The 27,831-nt window shown below is 41.2% G+C and overlaps 2 protein-coding genes across 7 annotated transcripts in view; both read right to left on the reverse strand.

Moving 5' to 3' along the window:
- Positions 1–838: 838 nt before the first annotated feature.
- Positions 839–14,950, reverse strand: LOC116314765 (SUN domain-containing ossification factor-like). Of its 3 annotated transcripts, none has more exons than XM_031732910.2 (24): positions 14,679–14,950; positions 11,453–11,558; positions 11,072–11,191; positions 10,561–10,769; positions 10,372–10,473; positions 10,093–10,234; positions 9,888–10,005; positions 9,652–9,776; positions 9,465–9,532; positions 9,254–9,361; positions 8,946–9,051; positions 8,528–8,548; positions 8,048–8,103; positions 7,094–7,176; positions 6,758–6,823; positions 6,586–6,651; positions 5,792–5,879; positions 4,201–5,541; positions 3,984–4,071; positions 2,780–2,884; positions 2,347–2,504; positions 2,041–2,132; positions 1,882–1,937; positions 839–1,534 (listed from the first exon to the last, which is right to left on the reverse strand). In XM_031732910.2, exons 1-24 carry the CDS (start codon positions 14,735–14,737, stop codon positions 1,082–1,084), a joined length of 3,936 nt encoding a protein of 1,311 aa, XP_031588770.1. In that variant the 5' UTR covers positions 14,738–14,950; the 3' UTR covers positions 839–1,081. The 3 variants fall into 3 exon arrangements, with proteins under 3 accessions (XP_031588770.1, XP_031588761.1, XP_031588778.1); XM_031732901.2 differs by having other exon boundaries at positions 2,041–2,135; XM_031732918.2 differs by lacking the exon at positions 8,528–8,548 and having other exon boundaries at positions 2,041–2,135.
- Positions 14,951–17,665: 2,715 nt separating this feature from the next.
- The window catches only part of dnm3b (dynamin 3b), a 29,927-nt gene continuing 19,761 nt past the window's right edge, over positions 17,666–27,831 (reverse strand). For all 4 annotated transcript variants that reach the window (XM_039601927.1, XM_031732929.2, XM_031732939.2 and 1 more), the window contains 6 exons: positions 26,254–26,363; positions 23,911–24,025; positions 21,161–21,325; positions 20,776–21,011; positions 20,501–20,674; positions 17,666–19,365 (listed from right to left, as the gene is read on the reverse strand). In XM_039601927.1, the coding sequence (XP_039457861.1) occupies positions 19,323–19,365; positions 20,501–20,674; positions 20,776–21,011; positions 21,161–21,325; positions 23,911–24,025; positions 26,254–26,363 (843 nt within the window). In that variant the 3' untranslated portion in view covers positions 17,666–19,322. The remainder of the gene's footprint in view (positions 19,366–20,500; positions 20,675–20,775; positions 21,012–21,160; positions 21,326–23,910; positions 24,026–26,253; positions 26,364–27,831) is intronic.

Consider the following 27,831-nt stretch of genomic DNA (forward strand, 5'->3'; position numbering starts at 1 on the left):
AAAGAGCCCTGTTGATGACAGAGGTTAGAGGAGAATACTTTGAGCACCCTGATAGGAAGGAAACAGCAAGTCAAATAACATCCTGTTACAACCAAAGTACGAAGAATAGCATCTCTGAACGCACAACAGATGGGCTACAGCAGCAAAACGCCACACCGGGCGAAAAAAAGTTGCCTGTCCAGGTTCAGAACTCGGCATGAACATGAAGGCTGGTGATTAGTTGTGTAATGGTGAGGGGGGTATTATATTGGCAGACTTTTGGCCTCTTAGTATCAACTGTTTGTCTTTTGAAACACCATAACCTACCACAGTATTGTTGCTTAACATGTCCATCCTTTTATGTCAACTGTGTGTCCGTCTTCTGATGGCTGCTTCCATCTGGATAACACACATTTCAAACTGTGTGAACATAAAAATGAGTTCACTGCACTCAAACAGCCTCCAGTCACTAGATTTCAATCCACTTACCACGAATAGGAGATTCAATCATAAACACAACTTGGATGTAAATATGGACCAAAAATGTTTCTTTGCTGTTGAATCTACGCCATGAAGAACTAAGGCAGGTCTGAAGGCACAAGGGAAGTCCAACCCAGTATCAGTAATAAGCTAGTTAACCCATTTTTTTGGTGAGGGGGGGGGCAAATGTTACCTGAAGTAACACAGCAACTCCTATGCTTTTATTTTGAAAGGGAGATTAGCCACAGCAAATAATTGTTTCAGTTCTTGATTCCTGGTCACATGATATTTGGATTTTAAACACGGAAATTCCTTCAACAACAACAAAAATAAGATGTTGACATCTTGAGACCTGTTGGGTCAATAATCACGTTCACTATTCACAACCAAAAGAGGAAAAAGCTTTAATGGAAAGCTGGGAAGACATTTTTTTGATTTGAAGTAAAACAAATGCAAATGATAAGAACTGAACAGTGACGATGAAAATAAAATGAACTTTAAGAGCGAACAGATTGTCTCGCGTTGAAGCTTAAAGCTGCCTTTGACCACAAAAGTAAACAGATGTCCTCTTTTAGAAAGAGTTGAGCAGTAGGTGAGGGGGGAGTTTGTGTCACTGTTTGAGTTAGACGGGACCTGAGAGCGCCACAAATGTCTTAGTGCTTGGTTCTGTTTTCCTCCTTAAGATGTCTTCTATGGTCGAAATGGGCAACGGTTCACTTTTGTCCCTCCGAGGAGCGTGAAGAAAATCCACCACCGCGCAGCTGGGCTTAGGACGCCTGCGTCGCCATGCCCGTTTCTCTGCCCGGCTCTTGGGTGGAGGGAGGCCGTCACAGATTCGAGAGCAGGCTGTGGTGAGGCCACAGAAAGAGGGGTCGTCTGAATGAGAAGATCCCTCCGAGCTGCCCTCTGACGGTGAGTCTCTAAACGTAGGGTGAAGTAAATTTTTTGTAAGGGGGATGGGGTTTGTGGTGACAGGCGCTCCGTTGCATACTCCATTGGTCAGCTCAGGAGAAGAATGTAAGGAGGGTTTCAGAGTCTCCACCTTTTCTAGGAGTTTCATCTTACGACGTCTCCTCTGTATAAGAAAAGAAGACGACAAGGCAGAAACATGAGACCCACTTTAATCATGATACCCTGGTAAAAGGATTAATACCTTCCTGATATTACACTGTGACAATACAACACCAGTGCATTGTGCTAAACCCCAACGTTCAGTTTACTAGTTGCAAATTTACAATCATTCACAGCTTACTGAACTCAGTAAAACCTCCCCATTGGTGGGGTTTCCATGCTGCACAATACTCAATATTGCATCTCCTTGCGAGTTCTTTTTTTGACAGTGTTGAAACTCAACACACATCTTGATATACTGGCCAAGCCCCCCCTTCCCCCACAAACCACACTACTAAAAGCATTACACACCTTTCTGTTTGCTGGATAGAGACTCTCTGTTCCCTCTGCATGCAGCATTTCTGGGCCTGTTACAGAAAAAAAGGTTAATTTCTACAAACTGATTAGCGATTTTTAGCAAAATAAAAAGCAGATTCTTAAAACTTTCTATGTTATGTGGTGCGACTTTACCTTCAGTGGTGGCTAACTGGAATGAGTAAGAGTTTATGAGTGGATAGGACGCACTCCTCTTCAAACCCAGTTCATCACAGCAGGAGAACTGTCTGCTAAGGATAAAATTCAGTGTATTAATGGTTAGTGGAAAAGACAGCACACACACACACCACCTTTATCAAGATATCTTGATGAACAACTCAAATTGTCCTAATGAGTAAAAATCACTCATTGCACTGCAACCTCTCCTCACAGCTCCTAAGAGCCCATTTGAAGTGCTCTCTTTCCACTTATGGCTTCAGGTGGCAGAAGTTGTGTTTGTACCTTTCAGGACAGCAGTAGGTGTAGCTCTTAGGCGAGGGTGGCTCTGGTTCTGTGGTTGGAGGTACAGTGGAGAGGCGACAGTGGTTGGCACACAGCAGAAGGCCGAGACACAGACACAAGATGAGAGACAGCAGCAGGTAATTCTGCCTGTCTGATACCTGGAACGCAGGAAACTGATTTTAAGTAACATGTGATACGTTGATGATGAGGACAGAAAGTACTCTGACAAAAAGTGTTATAAATACACTGTGAGGTGTATTTATAAAGTTGGTTAAATATTAGCAGCTTCTCCTCATGTAAAAGCACCTAATGAGCAAGAGCACCAGTGCACCCTAATGACTTAGTGAAAAGACTCAATTTACTCCATTTGAGAAAAGGCAGGGGAAAAAAAGCACTGCAGATGACGGCTTTGTGCCCGGAGTGTTGCACACACCTCATTCTGCAGTTGGCTGACTCTGACAGACAAGTTGAGAACCAGCTGAGTCACATTCTCCAGTTGGCCCTGCAGAAACTGGATGGATTCAGTCTGACGCTGGTCCTATGGGCGTAAAAAGGCAACACATTAGCAACCAACCGCACAGGTTCACGTCACTGAAATGATATGCAAAAGTATGATGAGTAAGTATTTTGGGGTATAATAAGTGTTTGTTTTATTCACTTGGAGATAGTGCGTGACCTTTTGAGTTTGTCATGGATGCACGTTTAAGCAAACAAACGCAAATTTCTCTTCCAAACACAATTTTGTGATGTTGACTTTTTATTGCAACACTTGAAACAAAAGTGCAAAATGGGACTAATTTGAAATTATTTTTGCCACTCTGTTTTTTTCCAGTGTGTTTAAACTATGGTCAAATCTGATATCTTCATTTGCTCCTGATACCCAGTCTATTAATTATGTCCTCTGTAGTGGACCAAAGAAATCTACTGTGGTCATAAGCTAAAACAATGAGCTACATGAAACTGAAACATTGTTATTATTTTACTGACTGCACCACAAAAATACGGAGCAACATTAGCATTCATGTGCAGCTGTGCTCCTGCCCACCTGACAACTCTCGTATAGGTCTATTCGCCCTCTTTCTAACTTAGAGTAAACGGTGCGTTAATGGGCCATAAAAACAAAACAATGAGCTGAATTCCACGTTGAGTTGCGAGGAATTGCAAAGCCAGTTAAGGGTAGGTGTTTGAGCCATCGCTAATAGAAAATATTGATTAGCGCAATTTGGATTTGGCTTTGAGGAAAGCTCTTTGGGCTCTAAACCTTGGAGGCGGCTGCTACATCAGGGTGGGCAACTCCAGGCCTCGAGGGCCGGTGTCCGGCAGGTTTTAGATATCACCCTGGCTCAACACACCTGAATCACAGGATTAGTTCATCACCAGGCCTCTGGAGAATTACAAGACATGTTGAGGAGGTCATTTAGCCATTTGAATCAGCTGTGTTGGATCAAGGACACATCTAAAACCTGCAGGACACCGGCCCTCAAGGCCTGGAGTTGCCCACCCCTGTGCTACATCATGTGGCTGTTCTACAGTCAATACAAACTGCAAGAAAACATTTTGGAAAGAAGCAGCCAACTCAAAGTCAGACAAAAAGCATTTATGGCATCTCTGCATGAAAACTGTGTGTTATTGTTTACCTGCTCCTCTGCAATTCTGGAAGTGTTCTGCAGTTTAATGATGGTTTTGTTGAAAGCCTTTTGCATCTCTTCCATCTGCTTTCGATACCTTAACAAAAAAAAAAAAAAAAAAAAAAAAAAAAAAAAAAAAAGGGATCACTGTAACCTCAGCTCATTAACAAAAACAAACTTTATATTTTTGTTTTCCTCACTCCTCCTGTCCTTCCACCATCCTCACCTCTGGCTAAGCTGCTCCAGGTAGCGTCCGCTCAGTGACATGTTCATCTCCAGGGCCTTAATGCGGTTGTTGAGTCTCATGAAGACCGACTCTTTCTGGCTCGAGCTGTGCACCGGGTTCCCGTTCTGCTCTGTGCCATTAGGGGGATCTGCATAGATGTCCGAGAGGGACGGTGAGGTGGGTGAAGACGGAGTTGGGGAGGATGGGCGAGGCAGCTGACCGTTGCCACTTGAAGATGTTGAGATGTCGTCTGCAAAATCCTCCATTTTAGCATCTGCGATGGCTGCGTGACCGCCAGAAGGCTCAGGTTCTGTAGCAGGTTCTGGAGCAGGGGGGGATACTTCAGAAGAAGCAGTGCTGCTTTCGGGTACAACAGCTGAGTCAGGCTGCTGCTCTAAATGAGGGGAGCCTGTGGGTGCAGGGACTGGAGATTGATCTGTTTTGTCTTGGGTTTGAATGAGGACATTTGTTTCTACTTGAGTGACATCAATCTCCAGCGTCTCCTCTGGGGGTGTCACCGATATGTCGTCTGCTGTGACACTGGTGCTTGGTTTTACAGGGACAGAGCTACTGAGAGAAGCCGAAGGCTCGATGTGCTCTTCTTCCTCCAGCACATCCTGGCTGTTCTCTGGCCCTGGCTCCTTTGCCGGTTCCAAGGTGGACAGCTGTGGTGTTTCCACAATATGGGTAGGTTTGGCTGCAAATGAATCAGGATCGCTGGGTTTGGGGAGCTTCATGGTTTGACTGGGCTCCAGCAGAGGAGATCCAGATACGGATTCTTCTGTGTTCCCAGGAGGCTGTGATACCTCCGATTCTACAGCTTCACTCTCTGGCTCCTGCTCAGAAGCTTGTTCTTTGTCTTGGAGCTGATGCAGCTCACTCGGGTGCTGCTGAGGTTCGGGAGGGGCAGATGAGTGCGTAGGTGGGTGCCAAGATGGTGTTTGGGTGGAAGGAATTATTTGCTGTTTTTCCACTGTTTGGCATTCCCTGTGTTTGGATAGTGAGGCAGAACACTGCTGCTGGAAATACTCCAGAAGAGAAGCTGCACAGGAGCATGGAGAAGAAAGTGAAGGAACTGGAGGGCAGTACTTTAAGCTTTCCTGTTGTCTCTCATGATGATCCTTTTTCTCTTCTTCCAAGTCATCCTCCTTGTCCAGAAGAATGATTGTAGAGCTGATAGGTTCCTCCTCATCCTTGTCTAAAGGAAGAACTATTTTTTCCTCCACGGGTGGGAGCTCCTGTTTGACACCATCAGATGTGGTTGATGTCTCTAGGGTGGAGTTTTCCACAGTTTCAGGGATATCAGTGTCTTGTGAAATCTGCACATCTTCAGAGTCTGGACTGGAGAAACGAGAACAATGTCGTAAATATTAAATTAAAGTTTGCCTGTGGTCAGTTTAAAACGATCTCTCACTTTTACACATCGGAAATCACGCCATAGGTCATAGGGAGTACTATTGCATTTGTGTGAAGAGGCTCAGAGGGACGTGCAAAATCTACTAACTATTAAAAAATGAAAAACACTATAGATAACACAGGGAATCAATGGGAGTAAAATAGTGAACCTGTGGTACATCTGACAGGTACTCACACTGAAGTAGTAGTAATAGTAGTTTCAGTGGTGGATTCAAGGGGCTGCGAGGGCTCAGTTATGTTCACTTCTTGGGATGAAAGGCTGCCTGGAAAAAAAAAAAAAAAAAAAAAAAATCAGAAAAATTTACGTTAACAACAAATAGTTTCAAAAGTACAGTTTAGTCAACTTCAACATTTTTGATTAAAGAAAAAAAAAAACTAAACAAAAATAAGCTTGTCAATCCTGAACACTGTATAAGACTGAAAAGGCAAATAACTTTACAAAACCACTTTCCAAAAACAGTGTCAGAAAAGCGTGTGAAACAGAAATTAAAAACAAATGCTTTAAAACTTGTATTTATATAAAACTAGAACAACGTGCATCATAAAATGCTGAAATTCAAATATCTTTCTCTTAAATGTAATATATTTGTATTACAGTTGATTAATGTACTTTTTATTTTCTATCAGTAACACATTTTAGACAAGCTGTGTTTACCACTGTGAGTATGAGACCAATTTTTGTAGTTTTAGAATCAAAATATTATTTTCCTTGTTGATTAATATGAGATTTTAACGGGTTGGATCAGGTTGGATTGAAGGTTAAATGACTTACAAATTTCCAAAGGCTTAGTATCTTTGTATATTTGCATGGTAGGGTTTCAACTTAAACCCACAGATTGTTTTAATTTTACATTTACACCGGTCCCTAACTTTTTAAAATTTGGATAGCTTTTATTATGTTTACTCTAGACAAAGTAAAATAAGAAAACAGTAGTGTGTTAGTATCCATATATGGTGTGTTGTCCGTACCATTCATCTCTGTGCCTCCTCCAAGAACGTTGACAGCAATATTGTTTACCATGTTTAAAATAGCATCTGAAGAGCAAATGATAACATCAGTCACAAGTTCACACAAACACAATCTGAGCTTGAGAACAAATGTACTCATCTTCATGATGTAGGAGTTTAAAATCAGACTTGCCTTTTGCTGATCCAATTAGATTCTTGGATAGTTTCGCCTCACCAGGTGCCGATCCAGAGGGATAATCTGTAGGGAGTGTTATTAAACGCTTTCATATGTATGTAAGAAATTAAAATCACCAACCAATATAAATGTAAAGCAAACTACTATGACATTAGCTTATTTTTACACAAAACAAAAACTTTTAAAAAATTCAAAAGGGATGATTTCAATACCAATTTATTATTCTCAAACTGTACTGAAAGCTGCACTTACACCAAGTTTAACTAGTCTATTTTTTTTTTTCTTTTAACAGCAGTTTGCAGCAATTTTAGCTACAACATCCTCTGTTCTTACCCAAGTCGTCGTCCTGATCATCTGGCCTTTCTGAGGGATCCGCTATCTCCTCATATTCTTCCACCATGCTTGTACCAAACACCCTGTCATAAAAATAAGGATCCAAATCTATAACCACAGTCACACTGAAAGTAATTTACAGTTGTGGTCAGAAGTTTCAAACTGTCACACTCAAATAAGAGGGAAATGTTCAGAAACAACCCAGGAAACCTCACTGCTCATAGTTAATGAAATAATGAAGGAGGAAGACTAATTCCAAATTCTTCAGCTTCACTTCAAATCAACAGCTAAACAGTTACAACTTGGACACAACTGAAAAAATAATCTCAAACACACATCAGACCTGGTCTAGGAATGGATAAATGCATAAACATTAAGCTCCAACCCTGTAGAAAATATGTGGACTATGCTTTAAAGCCAGGTCCATGACAGGAAACTAACCATTTTAAATGAACTCTACCAAGAAAAGTAGTCAAATCAAGCCAGAATTATGCCAGAAGCTTGTTGATGAATACCAAAATCATCTAGTCGAGGTGCAACTTGATAACGAACATTTAACAAAGACTAATGGGGGGGGGGGAGATGTGTACATATTTGAGCCTGTATGCACACTTATATATTCAAACTTGTGCAACCAATTCTTGTTTGCTCCAAGTCACCAAATACTTTTCACTTCCTCAAAAACTATTAGTCAGCAGTTTCTGAAACTGTAATTTAAATGTATCTTTAAACTGTGCAGAAGCAAGAAATAACTGCCAACAGGTTAGTTCCACTTTTTCTAAACAAAACCTTGATGTAGTACCAAAAATCAGATGCTATCCTAGCTTATGCTGTGTTATGGTTTCTTGCTTCTTGTGCAATATACAGATTGTGACTTCCTTTAAATAGATTTGAAAAATAAAAGCTGAGAATGCTTCACACTGCATGCTATGCGTTAGGAGCAGTTTCACATACCTTATGAGACTAAGTGGACAGAAATGTTCAGAGCCAAAGTGGGAGACCAGCTCTACCTACAACAAAAAAATAAAAAAAAATATTGCAAAACTAATTCAGATTATTTCATATCTTGTGTTGCAGATTTATAAAATCATCAGCAGAGTTATTAACAACAGCAAAGCATTGATTTTGTTATAAAGTCAATTAGTGTAATGAAAAAAAATGATGGGCTGACAGACTGTGTAACCAGGAAATCAGAGAAATTTGAGAAACATAATAATGGGTATTATTCCGAGAATTATCAAATGTTCACAATGTCTGAAATAAACACACTGGAAAAGCAGCCACTGGACGTTACAATGGTTTGCAGGCAGCATAGCAAGTTAGATCTGATTCGGTTTCATTCTGATCACAGCAGTTAGACACAAAACACACTCCCCTCCACGTTTACTATTCAGTTCACCCAACGACAGAGCACTACAAGAAGGACAAGCTAACCTTTATGTACTTGGTGAACATCTGAAGCAAGACAAAAGGGAAAAAGAGAAATATTAAAAGCGACGTCAGCATGCATTAAAAACAGGACTAGAGAGAGGATGCTGGTTTCACCTGAGTCACTCAGGCAAATGGCAACACCGTCTCTAACACTTTTCAAAATGGCAAAGCCACAAGGGACAAAAGAAAAAAAACCACTCCTACAGTACAGTACAGTCAGGTAATAGTCAGCTGCAGATCGAAACAACTGAATGAGCAGTTCACCTCGACATATTCAGAAAATATCCTGTTCGTAATGTAATTACACTGAAAGATTACAGCAATTTGTTGCACAGATTCAACAGAGAATAAGGGGAGATATAGCAAAATAATTAAAACAAGCAAACAAACAAACAAACAAAAAAAAGAATATAGTGCTCACTTTTACATATTTTGCATAAAGATGCTCATCCAATGGGAAGCTCTGAACTGTACGTTCATCCCGGGCGTGAAAGGTTCCCAGCTTTAGCCATTTATTTGTTGGGTACCTGCAAAAGTAGATTCATACAGCACAGTCAGATTAGTCGATGACTGAAGCTGCAGCTTGGTGTCACTGGAAACTACAGCGAGAAACAAAAAAGATGACAATAAAAAAAACAAAAATAAAAAAAATACTGAAAATGTAATCTTCTTTTAGAAGATATTAAAAAGATGACATGACAGATCCGACAGCATAGCCACTGGGCATACCTATCACTAATGGACACAAGAAAGTCTTTAGGTGTAGACGAGAAGAGTTCAAAGTTGGCGATGTCCAACTGCTTCACCTGGATGGGCTCACAGAGCTCAATAATGAACCTGAGCGTCAGAGAGAGGGTGGAAAAAATAGAAAATTGGGTTTAAGAGGAGAGAAAAAGAGAATTGACTCATTTGTGGATAGAAGGAAAGGGATGCAACATACCAGATTTTATTACTGCAGGGGTTTAGCATGTATAAATCCATGTTCTCCTTCAATATGGCTGAAGTGCTCTGCATGGAACGAATTAACAAAGTAGTATGAGTTGAATTTGTCACTGTGTCAACATCCAGCAGGATAGGCAGATTTTATGAGTTCATGGTGAATAGAAAACATAAGCATCATTTTATACCTTAGCCTCTGGGTTAGCGCCAAGTATCTTGGCCCCACACTCCACTGAGGCGTAGTTATTAAAGTTCTTCTGGACCTTCTTCACTGTATGAGAACCCACGTTGTTGGAGGTGTGAGTGGACTGAGCTATGGTGAGAAAAAATGGGGGGGATATATAGAGATATATATTTTCACACTTTTGCAGTTTATTCTAGTACAGAAATGGCTGCAATTTCAAAACTCATATTCAGATCGTACTTTTTTCTTTCTCCACCTCCATCATCTTGCGTTTCCACTCATCAAAAGTGGGGATGTCCTCGGGGTCTTTGGCGCTCACACTTGAATCTGTGTCTGTGGTGCCAGGGGAGCTCAAGTCCTGTCACAGATAATGAGAAAATGAGAGCTGGGACAGCTCCTCTGACGTGAAAGGAAAAATAGTTCACACTGAATCCACGCTCCTTACCGCCTCCTTGAGTGTGTGCGAGACGTTGGATTCCAGGTGCTGCGTACCGTGACCAGCAGGAGAACTCAGAGGAACATCAGTGTGGACTTTAGTACCTGCAGTGTGAGCATTGGAAGTGTTCTCCAGAACAACTGGAGGGCTGCTGTAGTAACGAAAAATGCATCGTTGCCATCATTTAAAGAGAGTCGAGAATGAATTTATTTATTTAACTACATCCAGAGGTTTTTCTTTTCTCTGTTTTTAACATCTTTCAAAGGGTGAAATGTTAACTGTACCTACCTGTCATTTTCATATGGATTGTTCTCTTCTTCACATTCAGCTGGAGGCAGGTCAGAATCGTTGACCTCAGAAGCAGCTACATCTAAGGCATCGCCCGGGACACTGAAATTAAAGAAAAAAAAACAACATTTTAGCAGGAACATTAAATGAAACAAACATCTGCAGTGAGATTTGACAACAGTAACTTGCCCCTTGGGGATGCTGTCTTTGTTGGGGCTGTCGTTAGTTTCGGCAGAAAATGCAGCGACAGAGTCGGGGGAAGGCGGTGGGGAGCCATGCTCCTGATCTTGAGTGACAGAGATTTCTATATGCTGACTTTCAGAGCTGTGCTCAGGTTGTGATATTCCTTTGTCTGCCTCCAGCTCTACCTCTGCAGCAGACTCGTCTGCTTCAAAGGCCTGATGGATAAAGACAAGAGATATTTGTGCTGTTGAGTGCAATGGTAATATGTTTGGCCCATTTACCAGAGCTGGACTGATCAATGAAACACTTAAAGCTCTGAATATCCCTGAACATTCGTGACCTTGATTGCTTCTCTTGCGGTGAAAGTTTTATGCTGCTCTGATGGAAACAAGATGTAAAACCCTTTTGAAGTCTAAGCTAAAACATGTTTTTGACATTCTCACATGCAGCATGCAAGTATAATAACAGACAGTGATTGCTATATTAAATATAAATGAAAGCTGCAGTCATACTATACCATATCGTATTCTTTTTGGCCCACTTCTTGTGGCATCTGCTCCTCTTTGACACGATCGTCTTCTGTTGGTGGCTCATTTTCAGGGAAAGGCGGGGCAGGTACGACCAAGCTTTCCTCGACCTAGTCACGACACAATAACATTTCACTGATATTATTACAACCCCAAATTTGAGTGAGCTGCTAAAAAACTTTGCTCAGTCCAAATATTCAGATAATGTTGTTAATCTGCTACAAATCGAGCACAGCAAGGCGTTTCCAGAGCTGTTAAACCAACAAAGGAGTGCATAGTGAAGTGTATAGTCACAAAAGCTATTCATCACATCGACCTGTACAAGCTCTGAGCCATGAGGCAAGTTCTGGTACAGCATTGCACAACGCTACCTCGTGATGATGGGAGTGTTCCTGAGGCTCTTCTTCCGAGCTGACCTCCTTTGGGGACACAGGGCTCTGGGCCTCTCCTTGCAGCTCTGTGCAACCAACATAGCAACTGTGGCAGCGAAGGGACAAAGTGAAAGACGGTCAGTGCCACAATACCACCGAGTCGGTTTTAAAAAGTAGGGTCACTTCATTTTATGGAAAACAAAGAGCTCGGATTCTGAGGATGGGAGGAACTTTTAAAACTCTTGCAACAACCGAACAAAACAACACTTTTATTTCAGGGCGGTGAGTCATGAACGGAGAAACCTGCAGCCCAGTGTCACAGTGTGACGCACCGAGCGTTCACGTGGCCGTACCCCAAGGAATCCGTTTATCTTATCTGTATGCAGAGCCAGGGAATGTTTTCAGAGCCAAAAGACACACCTCAAGCACACTGCATATTACTCAACCTGTCTGTGAGACCTGCTTTTCATGTGTTATTCATATCCTAATATTGTTTTAATTGTGGGATGAAGGATGAAAGTATTTGAGGAATGATGATTACTTCAGATGACTGTGCATATTTCTGAATAACAACCAAATTTAAAAAAAACATGTCTTTAAATGTTTATGTACATTTTTTTTCATCAACTTAAAAAACTGGAACAAAACCTAATTGTGGCATTTGCAAATCTTTTGACACCTTTTCACTTATCAAGTGAAGAGCAGTCAAAACTTTATGTAATTAACTAATACGGGCTTGTAAAAGGCCAAATGCTGCCAATAGGACTGTCAGCTGATGACATTTCCAAAGCTGGCCTCCATGCAGCTAACACAGATGACGCTTTCGCCCACAAAGCAGGTGAAAGCTATAAAAAGCACGTAGAGCTTGCAATTTCCTTTGTCTAAAATGTCATTCGAAACAGATGTAACTGCAAATTAATTAGGGTACTCACATCTCTGCAGTTCAAAAATCATTTGTCTCGAGGTGCTGGAATTTTGGATACACCCATATATTAAAATATTCCTTTATTTTGAACCCTACAAGTCTGTTGGGTGACACAATCCCAAAAAGAAGAAGGTCAGGGTCACAGTGACTGTCCCCACTCTTGGCAGAAAAACAACACTAAACAGCAGTAACAAGGCTTAAAATAGCTGTGAAAATGTCAAACTGGTGTCCTCAAAGGCCACGCTCTAACAGTCACTTGGCAACAATCCAGGTCATTACATAGATTTTATTCTGGATTCCAGGTCAGGTACTTTACTTGGCCGGCTGCCTGGCTGCCATCGCTTGTGTTGATCTGACGTGAGGCTCGACTAGTCAAAAACACCCACGAACAGCAGAGCATTTGTTTTCTAATTGAAAGTCATCTACCACAGTGTGATGCCAAAGGAGCAACAGTGGTGCTGAGCCACAGCTAGCTAAATAATTCATTACCCAATTACAAATGGTTAAAGCACTCACCATCACATTCAAAAAGCTAAGATATGCTCAGTCTCACCGCAAATGCATTAAATGTTTGTATTACACAGTATACTGTATGTTATTATTATTTTTGAGAAATGAAATGGGTCGTATAAATGCAGGATTTGCAAAACACAGGATTAAGTTTTTAAGTGATAGTAGTGCCAATGCAACAGCATGAAAAAAAAACACTTTTAAAGAGCAGCCTTAATATGTGGAAGTGAACTGCTGACCGCTGCAGCAGATGAAACAGACGAAACACGTCTACCACAAGTGCAAAGATCATGTATATGTGCTCACTCTTGTCAGACTGTCCTTGGGAATCATGTCTGATATGTGACTCTGATAGGAAGAAATGATACATAGTATGGTTTCACCTGCATGGTGGTTTATGACTTGAAATTATGAAATTAGTAGAAAAATTAAATGAAACTTTTTTTTTTTTTAAACAAATGCTGAACCAGTTTTTAAAATATACAGTAATTAAAGTTAGTTGAATACAGTTTTATTTATGTAGCACCAAATCACAAAAGCGGTCACCTAAAGGTGCTTTATACTTACAGTAAAGACCTTCAATAATAGAGAGAAACCCCCAACAATCAGACGATCCCCTATGTGCAACCACTTGTAGACAGCGGAAAAGAAAAACTCCCTTTTAACAGGAAGAAACCTCTGGCAGAACCAGGCTCAGGGAGGGGCAGCCATCTGCTGCGACCAGCCGGCTACACTCCCTAAATGTACATATGGAGAAAAAGGTACTAAATCATGGTATATCAGATGTATGGGTCTTATGTTAAACATCATACCATGACGTCAGTGTTTCTCTAACACGGTAAAAGGCGTTTTGTACTCTTCCTGCTGTGATACTCTACTGGCATCAACAACTCCATTAAATTCCACAGCTTTTCCATGGGGTACAAAGCTGATAAACATTAAAAGGCAAAAGCACCATCACTTAAAGCTTCTGTCTAAAATGAGAGCTAAACTGATGCTGTTGAAAGTAGGCCATGCCAACATCACCACTATAGATCCTAATAAAGTATTACATCATGTCACTCCCTCCCCTTCTGTCTGAAGCACAGCAGGCAGTTTGTTTGATGGTTTGTTGCCATCCTATAAAATCACGACTAGATCCCACATTCATGCTCATCTGTCTCTATGTTGGCCTCAATGTTCTGTGTCAGATTTACAGAGCCCCAGCAAACTCAGGCTTTCCACAGGACAGACATGACTGACGTGCAAGGCCCATAATCCTGTCAGCAGCTGATGAACCAAACCTGTGTAACGTCTGCTAACGTCTGATCCCTCACGGCATGGGTTGTCACTGATGTACACTGAGCAGATTAGCGTGTGTGCATGTAAACCAGGCTGTCTTGGTCAGTGTCTTCTAGAAAGGCTACAGTTAAGCTAGAGCTCAGACAGACTTCGCACATGTGCCAAACTTAAAGCGGCTGGTAAAATTCAAATCATATTCTAGCTTCTAGACCGTAACATTTTTATGAAGTGAACAACTTCGCGAGGTCGTTTAAAGCTAACGCTTCTCAAGCCCGCTTTAAAGTTAGCTGGTTAGTAGTCAGCTACTCAAGCTAACTCGTCCGCGAACAAGTCAGAAGTCAGCCAGGTGCCACATCACACCACAATGTTTACGCAAGCTAGCCAGACAAAGCGATGTAAAGGTTAACCTTGGGGTAATCTTTACTCGGGCTGTTTGGCAGTTTGAATATTTTGTGTTTTTCAGCGAAACAACAGTACTGTTTTCAAACGGGACTAATTAAACTAACTCACCAATAGACAACAGCTAGCCACACTGACACAAGTCGCCACAACAGTGGTGTCATCTTCATCCCTCTCCTGCCGGGACAGACATCCTCTCCGCGCTCAGAGAAACGTTGTATCCTTTTGCTATGCGGTCTTTCACGGCGGTGTATAACATAAACCGATCCGCTGTTTCCTGTTAACAAAGCTGACGTTGGCAGTTTCACTAGTGAAGTGTGATGCTAACTGCTGTAACCCCCCCACACACACATACATAACTTGCTACCGGGTCACTGCGAAACTGTCCAATGAAAACGCAGCGACGCCATGACGCAGTTCAAACTGAGCGTATGTTGGGAGCGCTCGTTTTGTAGCGCACGGTCGCCCGATTGTATTGAGCTCCTTGAACTGAAGTATTTTAAAATTGTCAAGGGAGGGTGATTTTGCCTTTCAAGCGTTATCAGTTGCGATAATCAAAACACCCCCGCAGTGTTATAGATGCGATTACGATCATGCGGGGTGTCGACAGCTAATGGAAATTCACGCAAGCTCCGTAAAACATGTAAACTTAGAAAAAGAAATTTATTTTTCTCGCTGTATACCCCATTAAATAACTTTATAATAAACCCCAAATTCCACACCGCGAAACTTACATGCGTGCTAAAGATAGTATATGTTTTTTGTTGTTTTTGTTTTTTTGGTGCAATCACGTGTAACTTGACCTCAAATATTGCAAATCGGTGCGTTTCTTGCACCAGTTTTACAAAAGTGTCAGCCTGTATCTCAACAGGTCAGCGCAATTATCAGGAATGCGAAGAGTCCTGTGTTATTTTTGGCTGTGAGGTTCACTTTGCAATTAGATATCGTGCACTGCAGCAAACAGCCTAATAGAGACAGCAGTGAATGCTGTTTTATATTACATCCACTAGGGGGAGCCCTCTGCTCAACCCTGCGGGGTTTGCAAATTGTGAAACATAACGGCATTAAGGAGATCATTTGAAACTCACCTTGGTATAAGCAAATCACGGGGTGATGAGCCCAAGAGCCATCATGTGCCTAAAGTGCTAAATGAAAAGGATCATCTCTTCCATGGATAGAGCTCCAAGCTCACTTGAGCAGCACTTTAGCTTAGTGTGACTACAGGGCATGTGGCCAGTCATAATACAAAGCACATTTGGACTTTGAGAGGACAAAGATACCACATCCTGATTTGGGGATGACTGAGTGCACATTTGGACTTAGACAAAAATTACTCCTTGGCTTTAAGAAAAAAAAATTACAGGACTACATTCATAACTAACGAACGAACTGTGCTAAAAGAAACACTTTTTTCTGGGGCTTTTGGTAAATGGTAAATGGACTGGTTCTTTTAAAGTACGTTTCTACACTAAATGAGCACTCAATGTGCTTTTGCACTCAATTTCAAATTGTGTGGTCATAATGCAGAGTTTGGCAGTTAATTTCTTACCAATGCATGAAAATCAGAAATCATGTAACATTGCTACATTTTGGAAATTCATGTACTGAACAGTTTTTTTGTTTTTCCCCCAGTTGAAATAAACTTTCACTACCAGACCAACCTAGACTTCTGCTGCCACCAAGTGGCTACAAGTGAATCACATTACTTTAACATCAAGAGGTTTTTTTTGTGCAGTGGACATGCAAACCGCATACTAAATACTGTGTTAGTGCCACAAAATGTGACAGATGGTATAGTTTACACATCTGTTCAATTAATTTCTGTTCATAACGTTCATTATATATATCTTAAACACATCACCATCTCTATGCAGAATTTTGATACATTTTCTACATTATGGAAGGCTTAAAGTCTGCACACAAAAAAAAGCATAGAAACTGTAACAAACCTTTGTTTTAGTTGAGGAAAACAACCAGTGTAAAACACTCTGATCCAGCAAACACGACAAGATCATTGTTGTTAATCTGAGATGTGCAGTCCTCTTCCACATATTGATGTTTGGGCTGGGTGAACAGAGGAAATTGCCACTGGCTGACCTTTTTGTACCGTTTCAGTTTGTAATGCTCACAAACTCAAACTTCTAAATGCATAAATGCAACTGATGCTAAGACTACTTTTTAACATTTTTTAAACACTTTTTACATAAAGAACAGTAACCATTTAGGTAAATCTAGCATTTCTGGGCTTCGAGATAGCACATAAATAAGACTTTAAAACCTCTGAGGAGAGAAATGGCTGCAGTTTTGAAAGCTTTTTTATTCAATTTTATTTATGTAGTGCCAAATCACTACACCATGCAGTTTTAATACTTGCAGAACTTGGTTTGGCATTGCTTTGCTTATGTAAGCAAGGCCTTCTGTGCCAAATAGCTTGTCGAGATTACATGTTGCTCCAAAAAAAAAAAAAAAAAAAAAAAAAAAAAATGCACATATTGTTCACGACATTGTTCACATGTGCACCATCCCATGGAAATATGGATGCTAGCTTTGGAAGTAAATAAGTATCTTGAGATCAGATTTTCAAAATGTATAAATAGTTATTGGTCAACAAACAGGACAGTTTGTGGCCATTCAGTACAAGTTTTATCCTTGTTCTTCACATACAAAGATTCATTTTTCTGAATCATTTAATGATATTATGTACCATAGATGGTGAACTTACTAGATTATTTGGTAATTGACTTTATTATTTATGAGATGTTCCACCATGTGTTTATTAGCATTATACAACTTTTTCATTTTTTGTCCCTTTCCTCTTTGGGAAAGTGATTAATTTGTGTTTTTATATACATTTTACAAGGCTTTACAACAGGAGTTTCATTTCTGTTCATTTTACGGTTGTGTGCTCATCCTGTTTCTTCAGGTGAACCTCTTCTCTTAAGTCCTTCTTCTAACCAACAAGTTTAACTTCAAAAATATTTGATTCAAAGTAATAATAAGATACTAAATGTAGCAATAATCACATTTAATTTTTAAACCTGCATAGAAATACAAGTCCAAAACCCTGTGAATGAAACAATAAAGAGTCTGGCAAAGTGTGACATTATGAGGGAGAAGTTTATTGAGGAGAGATACAGAGACACAGAAAATAACAACTGATGCATTTCCCCAATTTAACAGTATGCCCTCTGCTAAACAATGCAATTTCACTACAAATGGAACCGTTTTGCTGTTGGTCATCAGCAGATTTATTTTTTTTTTTAATTACCTTTACCTATCCCCTTCTACATTTAGCTTTGGCAATACAGAATTGTAGTTCATGCCGGTAAGGCAGTCTAAATTAGAGAGAAGAGAGCATTTAGTGAGTAGAGACACGAGAGAGAACGATTAAAGCGCTAGGATCCTTGATGAGGTCTTTATAGTCCACAGGTACAGTATCTCCTTATCATTACCTACTTTATATACATTAGAACACAGTTTAGGCCCACATACACAATAACAAACTGACAGAGAAGCACTTATACGTTGACAATACAACCTTGAGCGCTGATACAAACGCTGACCAGCCAGCTTAAGTGATTGCGAGTAAAACGGAAGAGACTAGAAGAGTTTGAAAATAGGAATGCTAGTCATGATATGCATGGAGTCGCATGTTTCGAACCTGAGAAAAAGGCTAAATGGAAACATGTAAGAACATGTCCTTTCTTCGTTAATGGATGAACGTGTGTTCTGCCCACGTTAAATAAGTATTCTTTCTCTTTTCATCTTACTGTCAGCGTCTGCATCGAAGCTTAAGGCTGCAAGGGTCACAATTTGACCATTGTTACAGCACAGGTGGACACCTATGACGAGGTTAAATGCAGTATTGAGGCTGTTTTCTATATAGAGAGAATACTGAAGGTGCTCCTCAGCCTTGCTATGTGTGTATGGCTGCTACTACAACACAGGAACAACTCACAAAAGTCCAACATTAAAATTGACCCCGGAGGGTTTTTTGATTCATCATTAACAGCTTTGACCATGAAAACAAATAGAAACTGAAACGCCAACAAACGTGCAGACAGACGGCACATGCTCACGTGTTCCCGCACGCCCATACGCACGCACATACATAGAGTTATCCACACACGAAAATGCATATTCACACATATACTAAGTTACAACTTCTGTTCCTAAGAGAACATCAAGCTGATATTTAACACTTAGGAGGGGAGGGGGCATTATACAATAAATTAATACAATACTAAATCAAACTCAGCCTACATATAGGCAAATTAGTCCCTCCCCCATATACATACGCACAAAACACGCATACACGCACACACTCTACACACATACACTCCCATGCAATAAAAGCAGCTTATGTGCCATGCTGCATTTTGGAATGAGTAGGGCAGTACGACTGCTGAGCGTATTTTCATGTAGAAGCAGCAAAGTGGGGGCGGTGGTTGACTTGGCAAAGGGTTTGTGGACGGGGAAGAGGTTCCAGGGACCGATACTGGGTAGTGGACCTGCTAAGCAAACCTGGACCACAGGCGAGCAACAAGCACACGTACACATACACCACAAGACAAGTACCATATTGTACATAAATATATGGACATCGTCACCTGGCAGGAAATCGAGGGTCAAAGGGGGTCAAAGACTTCAGTGTCAGCACTAAGAAGAGACCAGGACAGCAGAGCCATGGCTTAGAGTGGGGGGATGAAATGGATAAGGGAAGGAGATAAGGATATGAAGAATCCCTTTATATGATTATGGAGGGACTTGTCTTGTAGGAGATGGAGGGGGCCGCCGACTTAGGAAAAGTATAGGTAATTATGTGGTGTGAGGTGCCATAGAGCAGGAATGAAAGGTGATTTTAGAAAAGATGAGAAGAAAAAAGAAGAGAAGGGAAGAGTAACTTTTAGTGTTCACACAAGTTTAAAAGATATTTCTTTGCATCATGAGTAAGATATGGAAAAAGGAAATTAACAAGAAAAAAGTCAAAACATTGTCTCCCATACTAAAGCCAAATAAATATAAAATCTGAGGAATGTAGAGATTTTTTATTGGAGCAGTTTGTCATTTTGGGAAATACTGTGCTCATTTCTGTAAGCTAAATGTTAAGCTACTACTAGCAGTAAGTTATCTTAGCCTAGCATAAATGGGGGAGCTAGCCTGGTTGGCTCAGTCAGAATGTCTGGCATCAAATTCCAAAATCTATAAGTTTTGTTTTTGTACAGATATGAGCAGATACAATGTCTTACATTATACTGGCTAACTTTGTTAACTTTAGGGACTAGCTGTTTCCTGCCTCGTGCTGAGCTAGTGTAAACGGGGCTGGTGGTAGCTTTGTGTCAAGTGTGTGAATGTTAGCTAGAAAGCCCTTTAGCATTGAAAAAAGGGCTCGTTTGAGTAGGTGTCAATGAATGAATGAGGCATATTGTATAAACTGCTTTGAGTGCACAGGTAGACTAGAAAAGCAATATATGAAACCAGTGCATTTAACATCTTTACCGTAAAATACAGAAATGCCAGTGGGATCAATGTGAGGGGCGTTCCACTTGGTGATTGCTAGAAAGCTAATGAGCACATTTGCTCAAACCTCCTTCTCCCGAGAATTAGTTTCATATTGTTTTTGATTTCAAAATCTGTGTATTTTTGAACTTTTAGGTATACCAAGTAACTTATAGAAGAATTTGTACTAATATTAAATGGCATCTACTTCAGCTCACTGCTCAACTATTGTTAGTTGACTGCTACAGAAGCCCTAGGAGAGCAGATTACTGCTGAAAAATATAAAACTAACTGCACATGAAGAGCTGTTTCTGGATTTACTTTTCTCAAACTTGATCATTTCTAGGTGATTCCATATTTTATTCAGCCAATAAACGAATAGAGTACTTAATTAATACAAAGAAAAGAGATTTGGAAGTGAGGACTGTACTCACCTTGGGATGCTAGGAGGGGCCCGGTTTGGGCGGCTGGGAGCCTGAGGGCTATCAGCACTGTTATTGAAGGGCCCCAGGGGTCCTGGGCGGTTTGGTGGCGGCGGGGCCCCTCTGGGAGCTGGACGTTGGCCTGAAGACATCCTCCTTGGAGCAGTGGGGCTGGGTGGAGGAGACCTGGGCAAGACAAGGTATGCGGTAACAGAATATCGTCATACCACCATATGCCTTTATTTCAAATGGTCACAGTCTCCATGTGTACTGTAATTTCACTTTACCTGCGACCACCAGTGGATCCTCCCATCCAGGAGGTGTCAACAGGTGGAGGCAGTGGGACAGTAATGGTAGAGGTGGAGATATCACCGATGATAGCCAGCGCCTCCTTCAGGGCCTGGTGGGTTCTCAGTACCTCGTCTCTCCTCAGGGCCTGCTCCTGGGACTCATCCATTAGGGCATTCTGGTCACCGGCAGAGTACAGCTGGGCCAACAGCTCTGCATTGATGAAGTCTTTCACCTAGTGGCAGAAAGAGGTAGGGGAAGATGGAAAATCATAATTGTGAAAATGAAGAAAAAGCATAGTCCTGCTGTTTTAATACAGTAACAACCAAAGAAAAGTTGTCTTTATTTCCTATTTAATGAAGACATTTAAGTATTTATTTTTACATTGTTGATCATGAGATGCATGATGGTCTTGGGCATGAGGTCCCTGATGCACTTGTTGACTATAGCCATGTAAGAGTCCACCAGGTTACGGATGGTTTCCACTTTACGCTCAAGCTGAGGGTCCATCGAGAAGTTGTCTGCGCTGGTGGTGGTCTCACTCTCAACCTGCAGATGTAGAAAGGCAACATTTAGATCCATGCTGGTAGAGGGCTTACAAATAATGGAACTGGCAAGTGTACAGTCGTGGCCAAAAGCTTTGAGAATGACACAAATATTAGTTTTCTCAAAGTTTGCTGCGAAACTGCTTTTAGATCTTTGTCTCAGTTGTTTCTGTGATGTACTGAAATACAATAACAAGCACTTCATACGTTTCAAAGGCTTTTATCGACAATTACATGACATTTGTGCAAAGAGTCAGTATTTGCAGTGTTGGCCCTTCTTTTTCAGGACCTCTGCAATTCGACTGGGCATGCTCTCAATCAACTTCTGGGCCAAATCCTGACTGATAGCAACCCATTCTGCCATAATCACTTCCTGGAGTTTGTCAGAATTAGTGGGTTTTTGTTTGTCCACCCGCCTCTTGAGGATTGACCACAAGTTCTCAATGGGATTAAGATCTAGGGAGTTTCCAGGCCATGGACCCAAAATTTCAACGTTTTGTTCCCCGAGCCACTTAGGCTACGTTCACACTGCAGGCAAAAGCGCATCAAATCCGATTTTTTCGCCCCTATGCGACCCGTATCCGATCTTGGTATGACAGTGTGAATGGCACAAATCCGATATTTTCAAATCCGATCTGGGTCACTTTCGTATGTGGTCCTGAATCCGATACGTATCCGATGTTTTAGAAAGCGACTGCTGTGTGAACGGTCATGTCGCATTAAATCCGTCTTTTACGTCACTGACACAAGACAGACGCCAATTATCAGCGCCGGAGAAGCGCCTGATAGGACATCGCGAACGATTTCTTGCCATCCGGTGAAACTGTTAGGAAGACCACGTTGGAGAAATGTGAACATTTTATTTTTACTGTATTTTCTGCAGATTCTGACAGAAATCTGCAACTATCCTTTGAAGCACCGCTCCTCTAAAACAGCAAAAAGGATCATTATTAGGTCATCTACATTATTATGTAAATAACAAAATAACTTAAAGCAAAAATTTGGAAACATAAAGTCCGAAGTCTTTATATTAAGGGCCATCAGTCAAACAATATTGTTTGCTCTGGGTCTAAACAGAGCGAGTTGTGTGTGACATCTTCTTTTGCACATGCGGGCCGCTTTGAGCGTTCACACTAGAGCGCGTTTGATGTCGCATTTTATGTGTAGTGTGAACAAGCAGACAAAAAAATCAGATTTGATCAAAAAATCGGAATTGAGCATTAAGACCTGCAGTGTGAACGTAGCCTTAGTTATCACTTTTGCCTTATGGCACGGTGCTCCATCGTGCTGGAAAATGCATTGTTCTTCACCAAACTGTTGTTGGATTGTTGGAAGAAGTTGCTGTTGGAGGGTGTTTTGGTACCATTCTTCATTCATGGCTGTGTTTTGGGGCAAAATTGTGAGTGAGCCCACTCCCTTGGATGAGAAGCAACCCCACACATGAATGGTCTCAGGATGCTTCACTGTTGGCATGACACAGGACTGATGGTAGCGCTCACCTTTTCTTCTCCGGACAAGCCTTTTTCCAGATGCCCCAAACAATCGGAAAGAGGCTTTATCGGAGAATATGGCTTTGCCCCAGTACTCAGCAGTCCATTCACCATACTTTCTGCAGAAGATCAATCTGTCCCTGATGTTTTTTTTGGGAGAGAAGTGGCTTCTTTGCTGCCCTTCTTGACGCCAGGCCATCTTCCAAAAGTCTTCACCTCATTGTGCGTGCAGATGCGCTCACACCTGCCTGCTGCCATTCCTGAGCACGCTCTGCACTGGTGGCACTCCGATCCCGCAGCTGAATCCTCTTTAGGAGACGATCCTGGTGCTTGCTGGACTTTCTTGGACGCCCTGAAGCCTTCTTAACAAGAATTGAACCTCTTTCCTTGAAGTTCTTGATGATCCTATAAACTGTTGATTTAGGTGCAATCTTAGTAGCCACAATATCCTTGCCTGTGAAGCCATTTTTATGCAACGCGATGATGGCTGCACGCGTTTCTTTGCAGGTCACCATGGTTAACAATGGAAAAACAATGATTTCAAGCATCACCCTCCTTTTAACATGTCAGGTCTGCCATTCTAACCCCATCAGCCTGACATAATGATCTCCAGCCTTGTGCTCGTCAACATTCTCACCTGAGTTAACAAGATGATTACTGAAATGATCTCAGCAGGTCCTTTAATGACAGCAATGAAATGCAGTGGAAAGGTTTTTTTGGGATTAAGTTAATTTTCATGGCAAAGAAGGACTATGCAATTCATCTGATCACTCTTCATAACATTCTGGAGTATATGCTCATTATTTTTTTGATTTAGTTCACCTGTGCCTTGTCTGTGCAAATAATCCATGTGTTGTGTGATTATTGTCTCCCCGTCCTGTGTCTTTTCCTGCTGGCTTTCTGCATTCACTGCATTTGGTTTACTGGATTTTTTTCGTTGCTGCAACTGCATCACTTTTTGTTCACTTCAAGTTTTCTTTAAATACGTTTTTATTAACTCTAACCTTAAACCTGACCTGCCTTAAGCCTCATGCTGTCAGCAACTGGCTCTACATAAAAACTAAATGAAAGGAGCTAAATTAATGGAATTTTTTCCAACCGTAATTGTCTTCTCAGGATAGACCCCAGCACGCAGGAGAGACGATTTCCAGCTGTCCACATCATCCTGAGAGTCGCAGGCCAACTCCAGGGTGCGATTGTCCTTATACACATTCCTGAGGACAGGAGAGCATGTGTGAGACAAAGCGAGAACAAAGCTCATAATCTGTACTATCCCATGTAAAAAAGTAGAAGAGTGTATTTAATTAAGCAAATAATCTGGATTTCGCAATTAGAAATCTGCTTCTGATACAGTATCAAATAGAGAAAGTATCCAGTCTATTGTCTGTGTGCAAGACTTTCTTGCCGACAGTCTGGATGGATACTAGGTGATTTATCTTAATTTCAGAAACAAATCGTGTTTCTCTTGTACTAGTCATAAAATTGTTGCACAATTTTTTTGTGTTTGATTTTGATGATTAGATTTTTGTTTCATTATGATATTGTATAAATATGTATCCCCCAACTTAAAGTTGCTTACTCCATGTATCACAGCTGCTTTTTATCACATGTGATTCCTCACTCACCACCGCACCTCATACAAAAAGATGGAATGCTCTTCTTTAACAAACCAAAGGGAGCAGGATTCTATCTTAAAATGTTGTTTGATGTTTTACTGATTCTTTACTTACAGTATCCTGTAAGTGGAATGCAGGAATGTGTGTGTGTATATGCGACCTGTAGCCAACTTTAAAGTTCGAGCAGTGGAAACTGCAGGGATGTCAAACTCATTTTGCATTGTGGCTCATGTACAGCTCACTTTGATCTTAAGTCAACCAAACCGGTGAAACTCATCTTTCTGATAGTAATGAAGAAGTTTAACCACACATCTAATCCCTGAGATATTTGAATATAAGAATGAGTGCAATTTCAACAACACACCTCAGTTTTGCCACAATATAAAGAAATGAGCTTAAACCGTAATATATAAATATGTAAAATTGAGAAAAAATACAGAAAAGCTCTGTTAACTCATTGCACAGACTGTCCTGCAATTCTAAAATGGGAATTTTTGTACTTTTTGGGTTTTTTGTTTTTTTTTACGTTGAACCCGCTGTAAAAAATCATACATTTCTATAGCAGACAGTAAAAGGAAGAGGAACTTTGCTATTTAATGCTTTATCTATTACTTATTTACTTTGATGCAATATGAATGGTCATGAATGAGGTCTTTATCAGTTGGAAAAGCTGTAAAACCAATAAAAATTATAGTTAAAAGTCTAAAATTCATGCCTTCTTCCCATCTGCCAAAGCTGTCCGGTGAGCCAGATGAGAATATTTGGCGGACCGATTCTGGCCCTCATGCCTTCTGTTTGACACCCCCACTGTAATGCATTGTCACTGTATTTGCACATAATCAAATTCAGATGACGATGCAAAAAATGTCTCATTTTTTAAGTCCATTTTTAAAACTCTGCTGGAACTGCAGCTACAAGAACAAAACTTAGAAAACTGATCAGGTACATGTGAACGCGATCTCTCGCCAAGATTATTCGATCAATAAAAGTAATTTCCCTTCACCTTTATCTGGCCACAAACTAAAGTCATTTCCATTTCTTCTTTTAGGCTATTAAACAGAGTCAGAGTCGAACTCACAGAGTGACCTTTAATATTTAAGAATGTGCAGTTTAAAGTTTCAAACCTCTAATGTGAGGCTATCATGTTAAAAATAAACAGCGGCAGAGATCACACGCTGAGCAGTAACTTAAATATGATAATCTCTTTATTTTACTTATTTATTTTATTCTGCATGCTTGTGACGATCAAAGTAACAATTCTTTCTGCAGCATTAGGCCTACCAGTGTTGCATTTTCTTTATTTTTTACATTCTTCATATCTATTCCTCTGAGAATGCCTCTGATTAGAGTTAGTAGTGCTCAGTTGATGAACAGAATCAAATGACACATCCAAGCCTCTTTTTAAATATGAACAAATCAACATATATATGTTTATTTGCTAGATGGTGTTTTGGCACTCTGTACGTACATCAGCTCACTACTGCAACATCAAGACCTTCAAAGACCTCAGTTTGTTGCGGTAATTTTCTATAACGTGCGCTGTCTAGAAGATAGTGTGTCGTAGCACCAAATGTACATCAAATGTAACTGTCAAACTTCAAAAACTGAGAAGGATCGATCCTAAATCTTTGTAGCTTGTCTTAACCTGTATTCACACTCCACTATAAGAAACATAATCCCAAACATTTCAGCCTCTGCTTCAACACACAGGCCTCCGTCTTCTCCATGTGTCTGCTCTAATAAGTCTTGGTTCCTCTAGGCATATATAAATCCGACTATTACAAAGGTTAATAAAAAAGCAGATATTTGAAGGTCTCTCAGCTGACCTTGACTCCGTGTTAAAGATGCAGAATATGTGCTTGCTGGACATAAAACTCTTCTCCACGTCGCGCACCTTCAGGTTGTCCAGGGGCAGCATGTACTTCTTCTCTTTCTCCTGCAGACCAGGAAAGCAGAAGGTACGTACCGCAATCACTTTTCTAACTGAAACATTTTCATCTGTCATGCAAAGAACAGCATTATGTGATATAGGTAAGAGAAAAGGTGACGTCCATTTTTTTGTTTTTTTTTGTAAGAGAGGAAAAAGAGGGGCGTAAGCTGAAAGAGTAAGAGGGGGGGACAGGAGGGAGGAGGAATGGGGGAGAAATGAGAGTGGGAGGTAAGAGGGTGGGGGGGCAGTGGGGTGAGTAGGTGGGAAGGGAGAAACAGAGAAAGAAAAAGGGAGAAGGAGAGCACATGTGGAAGTCATTACAGTGTGGGTCAAGACACAGTCGTTCTTCACGGTGCGTTTTGCTGGTGGAGAGCTGGTAGCTGACGGCGCGGGAAACTCTGGTCGTGGTTAAGATGGAGAAAACGCTGATATAATCGCACAGGAGGTCCAGATAACACACCACTCAAGCAGTGGTGTTGATGTGGATGACACACAGGTTCTGGCAGGAGCTGTGACAGATCTTTTATTTTTTTTCATCCCAGCCTTCATCTTTCTTAACTGTCTTTTTTTTTTTCTTTTATCCCTCCCCCTCAATATTTTTTCAATATTTTTCCTTCCCATTCCAGAGGGGCCCACTTCCTGCCTGATTTTTCTTCTTTCTTTTTTTTTTGAATGAGGGAGAGAGAGAGAGGGAGCAAGAGAGATTAAATGACAGCCTGGCGTTAAAACTCAACATCTGGTAGTGCTTAGCAGCACACAGGGAAGCAGGGAAGGAGGGAGAAGTTAAAGAGATGGCGGCTGAAGGAGGGAGGAGGAAAGACCGAGAAGAAGAAGTGCTGAAGTGGATTTACAAAAGATTTGCAGAAGATAGTCCACATCTGGCGCGATGGTCTGGAAAGTGATGCTAGATGCTTGCAGGTAAGAATTAAAGGAGATAAGGACGGGAGAAGAAGACGCAGGAAAACTCTGCAGATCCTTCTGTGTTCTATTCCCCAAGGGGTCACTACAACCCATATATGGTCACACAGGTCCCCTCCCTCTTCCTCTCCCTTCTCTCACTCACTCACTCCCCCCCCCTCCCCCCACACCCTCCGTCTCTCTCTTTCCCTCTTTTTTGTAATATCCCCTCCCTGAACGTGTAGCCAGTCTGTCCCGGTCGTCTGAGCGAATATGCCACGTCAAGGCTGGATACTCTTCATGGCCGGCGTGACCAAAACGGACCGCGAGGGGACCCTGAACTTAAACGCCCACCAAAACAAATAAACGAGAGATGCGACCCAAAAACCGAAAGGGGGGAAAGAGACGAATGCGGATGAGACAGAATCGCGCTTTTTTGAAAAGTTTTCGATACGCTGGATCCTTTGCTGCCAAAATGGAGAGGAGGCGAAGGGAGGGCACGGACGACGGAGCCACAAGCATCTGGGGAAGCAGGAAAACCAGCGCTCAAGGCCTGGCTCTAACTCCGGCTCCGTCC

Source organism: Oreochromis aureus, linkage group 18, assembly GCF_013358895.1.
Source record: "Oreochromis aureus strain Israel breed Guangdong linkage group 18, ZZ_aureus, whole genome shotgun sequence".
Taxonomy (NCBI): Eukaryota; Metazoa; Chordata; class Actinopteri; order Cichliformes; family Cichlidae; genus Oreochromis; species Oreochromis aureus.